At 33.5% G+C, this 13326-nt stretch overlaps 1 protein-coding gene across 1 annotated transcript; it reads right to left on the bottom strand.

Annotated features, from left to right (window-relative positions):
* Positions 1–10694: 10694 nt before the first annotated feature.
* Positions 10695–11159, bottom strand: LOC114371667 (uncharacterized mitochondrial protein AtMg00810-like). Its single transcript, XM_028329033.1, has one exon. The coding sequence runs from the start codon at positions 11157–11159 to the stop codon at positions 10695–10697; it is 465 nt and encodes a 154-aa protein (XP_028184834.1).
* Between the last annotated feature and the right edge of the window lie 2167 nt (positions 11160–13326).

Genomic DNA, 13326 nt, shown 5'->3' with positions numbered 1-13326 from the left:
CTATTCAATCCCCCCTTCTAGTGTGTTTCAGATACTTCATTTTTAGTCCTTGGACTTTGTATATATTTACTTTTAGTTTATGAACAAAAAATTGATTAATCTTAATCCTTAATGTTTACCTCCATTTTCTTTTTTTCTTTCTTGACGTTTAAAATCTCTGCAGTGTGATGAGGTATGTCCATAGGTGGCCATCTGCTTATGGACACGTGGAAAAACTAATGATGTGATAATTAATTTTTAATCATTTCAAAACATTTCGTGGTGGTTTACTTTTTGTGATAAAAAGTCATAAAAAAAATTGTTCAAATTTAATACATTTTAAATGCTTTAATCAAACATTGTTTAGCAATTTTTTTCCTCCAGAAAATGATTTAATGCATTTAAACACTTCAACCAAACATTTTCTTAAACATTTTAAATATTTTGTTTGAATCATGCTAATTAGTGTCCTTAGTGTATTGATTAAGGAGTTAAAATTTTAAAAAATATTTATTGCATAAATAACACAAAAGCATACAAAATCAAAGACAACACAATTTATCTTCTAATAAAACATACTTTAAGATTCTTAATCAATACCTTAGGGTACTGGTTAACATTTGTCTTATTTTTTTAGTCCATCAATTTCAAAAAATGATTTTTAGTCTTTCATGCAGTAAAAAATTATTACAAATTATTTTTTATCTTAACTGCAAAAAATTAGTTAAGAGAAAATAAAAAATATTTTATAAAATTAAGGGACTAAAATGATTAATTTGAATTTGAAAAATCAAAAATAAGAATGACTCAAATTTGAGAAAATAAAATCCAGGGTTTTTTTTTTTTTTTTTTATCATTCTCCATTTCGTTTCCTTCTAATTCCAGTCTAAAGCAACATATGTTACATCACGTGGGCCCGCGCACATCATATGTGGTCACCAAAAGGTTTTGATAAAGAAGGTTGCTTATGAGTTGGCTTTGTTGTAGACACGCCTAGTTAGTATGCTTTATGTCACAACCAAAAGATTCAGTCACATGAAGATAAACTCGTATCAGCACCAACATTTTCTGCTTAATGGCCCTCTTCCTAAAGCTATTTATATCCACTGTGGAGTCGATTTCAGCTAATAATCTCTGGATAATGATATTGCTTCTACCATGATCCAATTCCTTGATGCATGCTCTCTAACAGGATCCGGACCAGAAGCAATTATTTGGGTCTTTTTTGCTTAATTATATGTATTCTTTTCGGAAAGGAATTCTATTTGTTAACATTATGCAGTAAAAAAAATCATTATTAACGTTAAATATGTGGACTTTTTTTTTTTTCTGGGCATAGAGATGATTGATACCTCTCCCAACAAAATCTATCAGCATGCTTAAGGAAATACTGGATCTTATTGGTATATGTGGACACTTCTTCTAATAAATATTCAAACCTTAATTTCTTGTATATTTCCTTCGGTACACCCAACTCTTTTTTTTTTGTGTGTGAAGATTACACTCAACTCGTTAGAATCATTTGGGCAATTTTATGAAGAAAAAAAAATCATTTATATCACAGACATTACGGTAATTTTAAGTTTATCTAGTATTTCAACGAAACTACATTACAGTAATTTCTTAATTAAAAAATGGAATAAAAACTAAAGCCTAATTACATCACACAAAACTTTTTTTTTTACAAGAAGGCATATAATGTTTATATATAAACTTAGGTGAAGGATTGTTAGAAGTATTTTTGTTGAGCACGAAAGAAAAAATGGTCTAAATATTAGTTTTCCTTGAATTCCAGATTCCAATCAAGATGTAGCTCTTACTTGTAATATTAAAATTTCGGAAACTGATTCATGAAGCATATATAAAAAAACGTGTTTTAAAGTTCACATTCCGAAATAATGAAGGAAAATTAATATTTTTTAGTTATTTTTAAAAGGTTAACCACATAATGTTGCTCACCAAAAGGGTCTAATTGAGTTGGTTGAGTTGAGTATATGAGTTATTGTAAATTTCTCTAGTACATGCCTTTCTTTGATCCTTACGGATAAAAAGAAAAAAACTCAATGCTGCCCAAACAATTGGTCAAGGATGATGTAAGGTAGAATGTGTTACTGAGGGAATGTTGAAAAAATGAAAACAAGAGAAGATGAGAAAACATTTTTCAGTTGTTTTTGTTTTTATATATTTTATTTTTTAAAACACTTATTTTATAAATAATTTTCAAAATTTAATCAATTTTGCTTGCTAAATTATTTTTTAGTAGTGTGAAATTGTTTTATAAAACAATTTTCAAAACAAAAAATTGAAAATAAAATCAAACAGACCATAATTGTTTTTTAAGTATCTAGAATTTAATTTCCAGAACGATGAAACTAAACAGATGTATACGGTCATTTCTGCAATAAAAATTCACAAAATTCAGGGGTGCAATTAAAAAACATTAGATGTGAAAAGTAATGGATAACCAAAAATTCGTATTAAGGGATGAAAGCCCAATCGCATTAGTAAGGACCTTTTCTGTTCAGTATAATCAATGAACTTCCAATTATCAATAATGGCTTTTACTAAGCTCAATGCTATTTGCCCCTCATATTCTGTTCCAACCACTCATTTTCTTTTCTTTTTTTATATTTCCCAACTACCCTTTTCTCTTCACACCCCCTTTGTTTCCATTTTAAAAAAACCTTCCCTCTTCCCTCCTAACCCCTTACCTGGTTCTACTTTTGAACAACTATTCATTAGATTGGAAATTGGAATCTTGCAAGTGAACTTAAAGTCCACTGTTTTTTTTTTCTTTTTTATGCGTATAATATGAAAATTGGTGAATCAGTTTGATGTTGAACTAACTTGCGATTGTGTTGGAGTAGCACCAAAATTTTAGAAGTTGAACATAGCAAATATGTCATTAAGACATTGTCAAAATCAAAATCTCGACCATGTAGCTAACAAAAGAATGGTGGTACAAACGAGTTCAAATGAGGGAACCCTCACTCACAGAAGTCACTTTTTCTTGGCCCTCCAAAGTTACATACCACATTAAAACAAGAGGCATATTTTTTGCTATTTTAACCAACCATATCCTAATTAACTTACCCATTTCTTTTTGCTAGTTACAATGCAATCTATTCCCTCCTTTAACCTTTGACTTCAACTACCACAAGTTATTGCAAAAGTTTGTCGTAGCACAAACACCAATGTTATATTCTAGATGTACCTTTACCACAACAGTCTTTAATATAAATCAGTTAGAGGATGCATTCTCTACACTCACAAAATAGTGACTTTTCCTAAACAAAGAATAAAGCATTATGCTGATAAAGGAAGGAAGGTAGTTAGTACTTACTAGTAACTAACAACTGAAAAAGCTCACTTGCACGCATTCCACTGCTCAGTCTTTTTGACTGGAGAATGGGATTTGTAGGTGATTCCTTAACAAGTGTTATTGAGTGAAAAATTCAAGTCTCAAATGGGCCATCACCTACTTATCATGAGGGTGTTCTAGGTGCACCCGATATTTTCTTATTTTTTCAATTTTACCTTTTACGGATGAATTTCTTCCGTATAACTTTCAAGTTATTAGCACAACGCTTTAACTAACTGAGCTAATGAACCAATTACGTTATAAAATAAATAATGTTGTTATACATAACACTAAAATTTCTAATGTATATTTAATGCGCATGTAAATTTAAATATTAAATTTTGTGATAATTAATTTTGATATAAATCATACGAATTATTTAATCTATATATTTTTTTATAAATAAAAAATATTTACTATTCCAAAATTTAATATTTCTTGGGCCATTAATTTTAAATTAATTCGTCACAAATATTTACCCTTACGGATATAAGGGACAACATGGGGAAATGTTGGGTGCACCAGCAATACTATTGGGTGCACCTAGCAACACCCTTGGAGACTTCTTTTTTTCACTTCACATCCCCTTTTTATTTTTGAAATTTGTATTAATTTTTACAATCTAAAAACTAATTTCTAAAATATAAAAGAAAAAGTTGAAGGGGTGGGAAGAAGAAGAAAAGGTACGATAAAACCCCCTTGACTCCTTGAGTAGTATTGATAGATCCACAACAAATGGACATTTTACAATAAAAGAAGGGGAGTTATTGTTGGTCGTTACCAAGAGTAATCTTGGCTCCTATCATGGAGTAAAATGCTTCTTTTGCCCTCCATTAAAAAAAAACTCATCCTTCCATCTTCTTTCTCCCTCTCCCCCCCTCCCCTTAAGCACCCACCTTACTTCCATTTCTCTTTTCTTCTTCTTCTTTCCCAACGGTCCTACAACCCTAAATGTTCTTCATTTCTCCTCCCCAACCCCTGCACCTTCTCTTTTTCAGGACTTCGCCCCCCCTCTGCATTTTAGGTAAGTTGTTTTTTTTCCCCTAAGTTTTGTAGTTTAGCAAAATCGTGATTCCATTTTTTTTGTTAAGAAAAAATATAACAAAATCTTATTCCATTGTAGATCTACAATGGAGTTGTGATTCCGTTATGATTTTTTTTTGGGATTTGTAGCCCATAATGGAATCACAATTCCGTTGTGTGTTTTAGCAAGAACCGTAATGAAATCATGATTTCGTTATTTGTTTTGCCAAAACACACAAAGGAATCACAATTCTATTGTGAGTTTTTTTTTAATTATGTTTATTACTTGTTTAATTGTTTAAATTCAGATGGCTCAAACAAAATAGACCTCATACTTTGTTGGACGTGACACCTCTCATGAACGGGGCCTCTCACATGAAGGGGATGATGCTGCAGAGAGGTATTGAAGGCTGATAGCGTCAGCACATGATTGACGTCAAGGAGAGCCAGAGGGACCACATGCAGTGCCATAGCCATTGGGCATCATTGGAAACCCATTTGGAGGAGGTCCAATTGACCCGTTCTTGCTTCGATTGTACAGGGACCACTATGTTGGTCATGTATGAATCCATCAGGTGCAGTCAGAGATGAAGCTTGTCAGCCAAGGTGCCTAAGTGCTACCACTCCTTACTGTGCCGATAGTGAAGGATTATGTGTAGCGGTCTGGGTTAGCCGACCTAATCATGACGTAGTACCTTGCTGCAAACAAGGGCTTTGTGAATGCCCTTATGGAGAGATGACACCAAGAGACGTTCTCCTTCCACCTACCTGTCGGAGAGATGACTATCACTCTGGATGATGTGTCTTGTTTCCTGCATCTGCTTGTGGCAGGCAAGCCCATCGATTATGTCCCCTCCACCTTCGACAAATAATCTATGAAGATTCTACTGATGATCCGCCTTGGCATATCGACAAAAGAGGAGGCTATGGCAGTGACCATTGCAAGTGCCAGGGTGAGATTGACGTGGTTGAAAGAGCTATATCATTGCTACGTCGAGTCAGGCTCGTGCTTGTGGGTTACCACAACTTATCTTTTGCACTTGGTCGACAATACAATATTTGTCGACAAGTCTTCGACCCACGTCCATGTTGTCTACCTCCTCTACCTTGACAACTTGGATGCTTTCCATGAGTACATATGAGGAGTTGTTGCACTGGCTTACCTATAGGACCATCTCTCCTATGCGAGCCAGTACACCAACATGCAGATTGAAGGTTATATGATGTTACACAGTGTAAGTAAATTATTTTAGTATTTTGCTTTTTTATTTTCTTTATTATTGTAATTAATTTTTTTGTTAATATTTATTTATAGTCATGGGCATTTGTGCATCTGCCTAGTATTGGTTATTCAGAGCGTGGGATTGGTGCTCTGGATGAGTGGTAGCAACATGTACCTCCTTTCAACGATGTTGTACTACCTAGGGGTCCTTGGGCTTACATCCCTAACTATCTACCTTGGTTTTATAAGGTTTCCCACCCCTATGCCATTTCACCGGCAGACGACAACCACCACGTCCTCTTGTGTGTTTACCGCCCATCCTAATACAACTACTTTCTGGCCAATCACTAGTAGACTATGTACCATGTCGAGACTACTCTTGTCAGGTAAATCAAATTTGATTTTGTTCATTTTTTCCCCTAAATTGCCACTTTAAAAGTAGTTACTTAGTGAAATTTCTATTACAAGATCAATTCCAGATGGTGCTAGGCGTTATGCAGAGCTTGTTGGACCTTAGAGTTGTGCCAAGAGACACAAGTCATCATCAGACCATACAACAAGATTTGCAATTATTATACGAGGGCTTCGAAGTTGGGTGCAACCTAGACAGACAAAGGATGAGGGCAACCAAGAGTGGTAAGAAGGGTGGCAAAGGTAGATGATTCTTTTTTTGTATTATTGTAATTACTATGGATGATTTTGTTGTTTTGACATATTTCTTTTAGTTTATATTATGGTAGATTTACTTACTTTTGTGTTTGTCAACTATTTAAACAAAATGTGCCTAATAGTGACAACAACGGTTTCTTCAATTGATTCATAAAATAAACATCAACAATTAAACAAGCACAGATAATGCAAACTTTTCTTAAAATAAAATAAAAATACAATGTACATTTTTTATAAAATAAAAACATGACTACATAGATTTATCATGCATTAGAGCAATGATGTGATCAATAGATCTTGGTTTCCTTGATTTGCGCAACAGGACAAGGATTTCATCTAAAGATTGACCAAAAGTTACATTCAACTCAATCGGACTTTTACTACTAAATTCCAAAAAGATGAAAAATATTTTTCCCACATCATCGTCGCGTTTAAGCTCCATACACACGTATTTAACACAACCATCACCTACATAAACTGGTTGACGAAAAAAAAATGTGAAGTAAAATTTTGCAACCTTCGATGGCATCCATAACGGTTTTGCATAAGGCATCAAACAACATGTCTTTACTTATCGTGATGACTTTAGGATCAATAGGACATTCAAATAACATTCCTTCAGTTGATGAAATCATGTCACCATCACAAAATACAACAACAGATACACTTTCAATGATTTAAACAATATGGTGGATATTAAGCAGGTGTTGAATTGCATCAAACTCTTACTGCTATTTATATTAGGGATCTACTATTCTCCTGTGACCCGTACCAAACCAACAGTTAAGATCACACCAACAACATAAACGGTTGAGATCGTGTCTATATTTAATATGGTTGGTATGCGTATCAGAAAAAAAGGAATGTTCAATCAATAAAAAATAATCTATTTTTTTATAAAAAAAATCACAGTAGAATCAAGATTTCGTTGCTGATAATTCTTTATCACAATGAAATCAAGATTATGTTATTATTCTTTTCAACATCACAACAGAATCAAGATTCAATTGTGTTAAGGGGGGTGTCAAAAGATATAATAACAAAATCACGATTTCATTATTATATATGGGGTAGAAAAAAAAAAGAACACAACAAAATTATGATTATGCAATTTTGTTGAATATGTGTACAACAAAATCATGATTCTATTGTGTTGTGGGGGGGGGGGGGGGAATCGTTTTACAATGGAATCATGATTTCGTTTTGCACTTTATTCAACAAAATCATGATTTTGTGGAAAGAGTATTTTGGGAATAAATAAAAATCCCAGCCCCTTGTAAGGGCTAAGAGCAATGAGATTGGGATCAATAGTAACACCCTAAAAGAAGATGGATAAAATGAATTAAAAGGACTATTTAAGTCCAGAAAGAAAATGTATTAGAATTCAACTAAAGTTGCAGCAAATCTATTTCTATTTTAGAATTTAATTAGAATGAATTAATAGATTTTATATTTTCATTTATTCATCAACTTTTATGTATGATAAAACTTACTATTAATGTTGTAATAATTACTTTAAAATTCATATTTAAAGTAAAAATCTAATTGGTTACTAGTATAAAAATCTTCCTATTAATAATATGAAAATTATAATCACTTACTAACGTATAAATTATATAAAAAAAATGTAAACAACAAAATTTATTTTCATGAACTACTAACACAAGGTATATATATACATCAAAGAATTTTAAATAGTATGGTTGATTGAGAGTGTTAAAGAAGTTATTTGAAAAAAATTAATAAAATAAAATGTAACTTCTTAAAGAAGATATACAATGTTTATTAAGAAAAAAATAGTTTTAAAAGATGTTTCTTGTGTTATTTTCCTATGAATATTGATGTTTCAATTAAATAAAAATGACAAACTTTACATGCAAATGGTGAATTTGAAAATTAAGATGAACTACAAAGTGTGGAAGAGTAAGGTGAAAAATATGAGGGATATGGAATTGAAGTAAGGGGATACAATATGATGATCATGCTAATAACTTACATGGAGTGTGAGACTTAATTAAAAATTCAAAAGTTCTTTCGAGGATCAAAATAACAGTACATTATTAAGTTCATGGACAAAAATATTAGTAAGTGATTAAGTTCGAAACTAAAATGACAACAAATTGTTAAGTTCAGAAATTCAGTTGCAATTTCAACTTTTAGACACATTAGAGTCAAATGAATGACACATAACATTCATCAACTGTCATGTCATCACTAAAGGTGTCACGCAAGCCCAAAGGCTTGGGATAACAAAGAAGAGGAAACGAAATGACTAATTTATCGCACTTTTTGCACATTCAAAAATTAAATTCAAAATTTTCATCTTTCAAAAATTAATTTGTCAATGCCTCACAAATTTTATATGCCAAAATGGGTGTTTATCCAAATTTTCGCTGCAATACTACACTTTACCTTTTGCATTATTTTTTTAATTACATGTTATTGGTATAGAGTATTTAATGATTTTACTGATGACTAATCTCTATCGAGAAACTTGTATGATCACCTTTAGGAAGGTTTCCTTCTGACCACAATATTTTCATCCACAAGTTTAAGGTGGTTGAGTTCAATATCACTTGGTACCTAATGTGATCTTATTAATGCATTGATTTATTGGAATTTATAAATTGTAAGACAAAATTAAACAATAGAGAGAAAACACTCTAAAGTATGTTTGAAAGGATTGGAAAACCAAATAAAACATATCTGGATTTGATCGATTTATAAAAATTTCAAGTTGATATATTAAAAGAAAGTTCATAAAGAAAAATGTTCAAAGATATGTACAATGAAAGTTATATCCAATGCTTTGTTGGGGTTATGGTGTATCTATTTATTTCTTTTATTTTACTTTGTTGGGTCTTATGTCCATGATCTTTTAGTATGCTGAAATATGCAAGTATATTTTAAGATAATGGAAGGAGGAAATTGTTTGTATATTGTTTAGCACATTTTGTGCAATATTAATACATTAGGTTTGGCTTTGCCTATAAAAAAAACAATGAAAGTTATATGATTTTTAATTTAGTTATTACGTTGGAGGGATATGTGAAGAAGGACGGGAAATAGCATAAGTGAAAAACAAGAAAAATATACACATTTTCCCAAATATAATATAAATATGGAGCTTTATGTTCCCATTTCCTTGAAATTTCTACCAACAAGTGAATAGTTTATCCCGAGTCATAAATTAAACTAGTGGCCATCACTTCTGCATATGTGAATGCAAACTTAACTTGCTCTTGATGTGAAAGAACAACAAGATGCTAATCATGCTCATTGAAATTTCGAGTTGGTTGTAGCAGCCAAAGGTATGGAGATTTGTATGTTTTATTTCATTTGTTGTTGGAGTAATTTGTTATGCTCTCAGCTCCTCTTTTAGTAATTTATTTGGAAACTAGACCTTGTGGAAGATATTACTCTACATTGTTTTTTGTCGTGATCTAGAATCCCAATTTAGTGGAGACAATTTATTTAAAAAATAAATTTAATAAAAAATATCAATTATCATATATATATATATATATATATATATATATAAATATATATATAAATATAAAGACAAATGCATAAATAAAGATGATGGTGGCTAGCATGGTCCTATAAATGCAGTGATCTTTAATGGTCTAGTTTGTTATTTACCATCAGATATATTTGTCAAACCCAATTGCTTACTGCACCCTCAAACCAGAAACGTGATAAATGAAGTTAAGTCTTGAATGATGATGAAGACAAGAAAGGAAGAGGAAGAGAAAGAGAGTGAGGAAGAAAATGAAACAAGGGAACTAATCATGAAACTGAAAATTGATCACACAAATCCATAGAACAAACTGGTTTCATTTTTTATATAGCCAACACAGGAACCACTCTACACTTATCCTACAAAGCTAACTTGCAGATTTGGTCCTTCTAACAGAAAATAACAGAAAAACAAACTAACTACTTCAGATACAACTTATTAAGAACTGAATTGATTTTAACTAACTCCAAGCAGCTTTAACACTCTCCCTCAATTCAGATCCTTCAAGCTATTGATCAGTCTATTAAAATCTGCTTGAACCTTAAGACTTGGACTAGCTTTGTCAACAAATCTACTTGTTGTTCTTCTGCTTGACAGTATTCCACATCTACATTCCTTTTTGAAACTTGGCCTCTGATATATTGAAACCTAAGCTCAATATGTTTGCTTCTGCCATGCAAATTAGGGTGCTTGGTCAAGTTGATTGTAGATTTGTTGTCAATCAACAAGAAGACAAGTTTCCTCTCCCTAAGCTTAAATTCCTTGAGCAAGTTCATCATCCATACTGCTTGACATGCACCAAGTGATGCTGCCACATACCCAGCTTCAAAAGTGGACAAGGCTACCACATCCTGCTTCCTTGAGCTCCAAGCCACTGGTGCATCATGGTACATGAATAGATACCCTCTAGTAGTCTTCTTCTATTCTGGATCTCTTTTCCAATCAAAATCTGTGTAACTAAACATATCTGATTCACCTGATTTAACTTCAAAAGGGAACAACACACCATTTTCAATTGTCCCTTTAATAAACCTAAGCACTCTTTTGGCTGCTTGCATGTGTGAAACTCTAGGCTTTTTCATGAACCTACTGATCAAACTTACTGCAAAGTAGATAGCAGGTCTACTATTGCATAAGTACCTCAAAGATCCAACCAATTTTCTGAACTCAGTTGCATCAACAAGTTCCTCTTCAGGGTCCTTCTCGAGCTTAAGTCCTAGTTCAGCTGGTGTGGAAGAAGGATTGCAGTTCAACATGCCAAATTTCTTAAAAACCTCCAGTGCATATCTACTTTGGTGCATGAACATTCCCTTCTGGACTTGATTAAATTCTAGTCCAAGGAAATGTGATAGTTTTCCTAAATCAGTCATCTCAAACTCAGTCATCATGAACTACTTGAAGGCTTGAATCTCTTTTTCACTACTACCAGTCACAAGTAGATCATCAATATATAGACAAACTAGCAATAGATTGGTTGGACAATTAGCCCTTACATACACACCATGCTCAGTTTTACATTTGTTGAACTTTTGTTTGGCTAAGACTCCATCAATCCTCATGTTCCAGGCTCTTGGTGATTGTTTTAAGCCATAAAGGGCTTTTTTGAGCGAGTAAACCTTATCTTCATGCTTCTCCTTTTCAAAACCTGGTGGTTGTAGTATGTAAACCTTTTCTTCTAGGTATCCATTTAAGAAAGCCGATTTGACATCCATCTGGTACATGGGCCAACCTCTGTTACTGGCAACAGCTACAATCATCCTCACTGTCTCCAATCTTGCAACAAGAGCAAAAACTTCATTGTAGTTAATTCCCTTTTTATGAAGAAAACCTTTTTCCACTAGCCTAGCCTTGTACTTAGCTACATCCCCATTTGGCTTATGTTTGATCTTGTATACTCACTTAACACCTATGGACTTCTTTCCTTTTGGAAGTTTGACTAACTCCCAAGTCCCATTCCTTTCAATTGACTGCAGCTCTTCCTTCATTGCTTCTACCCATTTTCTTTCCTTGATGGCTTGTGCAAAGAAAAGAGGCTTCACATCAGCAAACAGTGCAACATGCACTACTTCACTAGGTAGGAGTTCACCATCATCAATAATAGTGTCATCAGTGTGTACTTCAAAACCCTGAAGTCTTGATGAAGGAACCCTGGTTCTTTTAGGCCTATTTTCTTCTGTCCCCTCTTGGTTTTGGTCAATATGAACCAGTGTCTCATGATCTGGAGTTTCATAGTCACTGGCTAATTCTGAAGCTAGCTCATCAACTTCAATCTTGAGTTCCTTCTGCTTTGAGTTAGTATCATTAGTAGTGTTTTCCCAATTCAGGCTTCTACTTTCATAAAAAATCACATCACTACTGATCACCACTTTCTTTGAGCTACAATCACAAAGTATGTACCCACTAGTACCATGATAGCCCAGCATAATCATCTGTTCACCCTTCTTGTCCAGCTTTCTTCTCAACTGATCTGGAACATGTTTGAAACACAAGCATCCAAACACTCTTAGGTGCTTAACACAGGGCTTACTTCCACTCCAAGTTTCTTCAGGTGTCACATTCTCTAGCCTCTTTGTTGAACATCTGTTGAGCAGATAGGCTGCTGTTGACACTGCCCCACCCCAAAACTCCTTTGGTAAGTGAAAATTCCTTAGCATACACCTGGTCATGTTGACTATGGTTCTATTGAGTCTCTCAAATACACCATTGTGTTGTGGTGTATATGGAGGGGTGATCTCATGAATGATACCCTCATCCTCACAGAACTTCCTGAATTCATGTGATGTGTATTCACCACCACCATCTGATCTAAGTTTCTGAATCCTGTTTCCACTTTGTGTTTCTACCATCACCTTAAATCTTTTGAAGGTGAGAAGCACTTCACTCTTCCTACTTAGCAAGTAGATCCACAGCTTTCTTGACTAATCATCTATAAAGGACACAAAATATGAGCTACCCCCTAGATAGACTTTCTCAAAAGGGCCACACACATCAGAATAGACCAAATTCAAAACTGCTAAAGACTTAGTTGGTAGTTCAGTATTATAGGATTTCCTTGGTTGTTTGGATTCACAACAACTGTCACAGACTTTTCTTGGCTGCTGTATATTAGCCATTCCAATAACAATTTTAGTATTACTCATCATTCTAAGTCTTTTAAAGTTCAAATGGCCATACCTCTTGTGCCAAAGCCAACTTTTAGAGTCTTCAATGGCTGAGAGACACTCTTGATCTTGCTGAACCTGTATTTCAATCTTAAAGGTCCTGTTGCTTGACATTGGTGCCTTGATAATCATCCTACCCTTCTGATAAAAAAATCTTTATATGGTGGTCCTCAAGCATTGTCTTGTATCCCTTCTCAAGCAACTGTCCCAAACTCAACAAGTTGATATGCATGGTAGTACATAGAGAACTTCATTGATTGAAGACCTTTTACCATCTTTTTTTGTGAATCAATACCCTCCCAAGACCTTCTGCCTTGACTGTACTGTTATCTGTAAACCTGTCATTTTTCTTCACAGATTCATCCAGATAAATTAGCCAGTCCTTCCTCCC

The sequence above is a fragment of the Glycine soja genome, chromosome 10, assembly GCF_004193775.1.
Source record: "Glycine soja cultivar W05 chromosome 10, ASM419377v2, whole genome shotgun sequence".
In the NCBI taxonomy this organism is placed as follows: Eukaryota; Viridiplantae; Streptophyta; class Magnoliopsida; order Fabales; family Fabaceae; genus Glycine; species Glycine soja.
Note: the sequence above shows the minus strand (reverse complement) of the source record. Positions and strands in the feature narration are given on the sequence as shown.

What these genes read in the sequence shown, in the direction of transcription:
- LOC114371667 (XM_028329033.1), bottom strand. Translation starts at nt 11,159, where the DNA reads ATGACTGAGTTTGAGATGACTGATTTAGGAAAACTATCACATTTCCTT.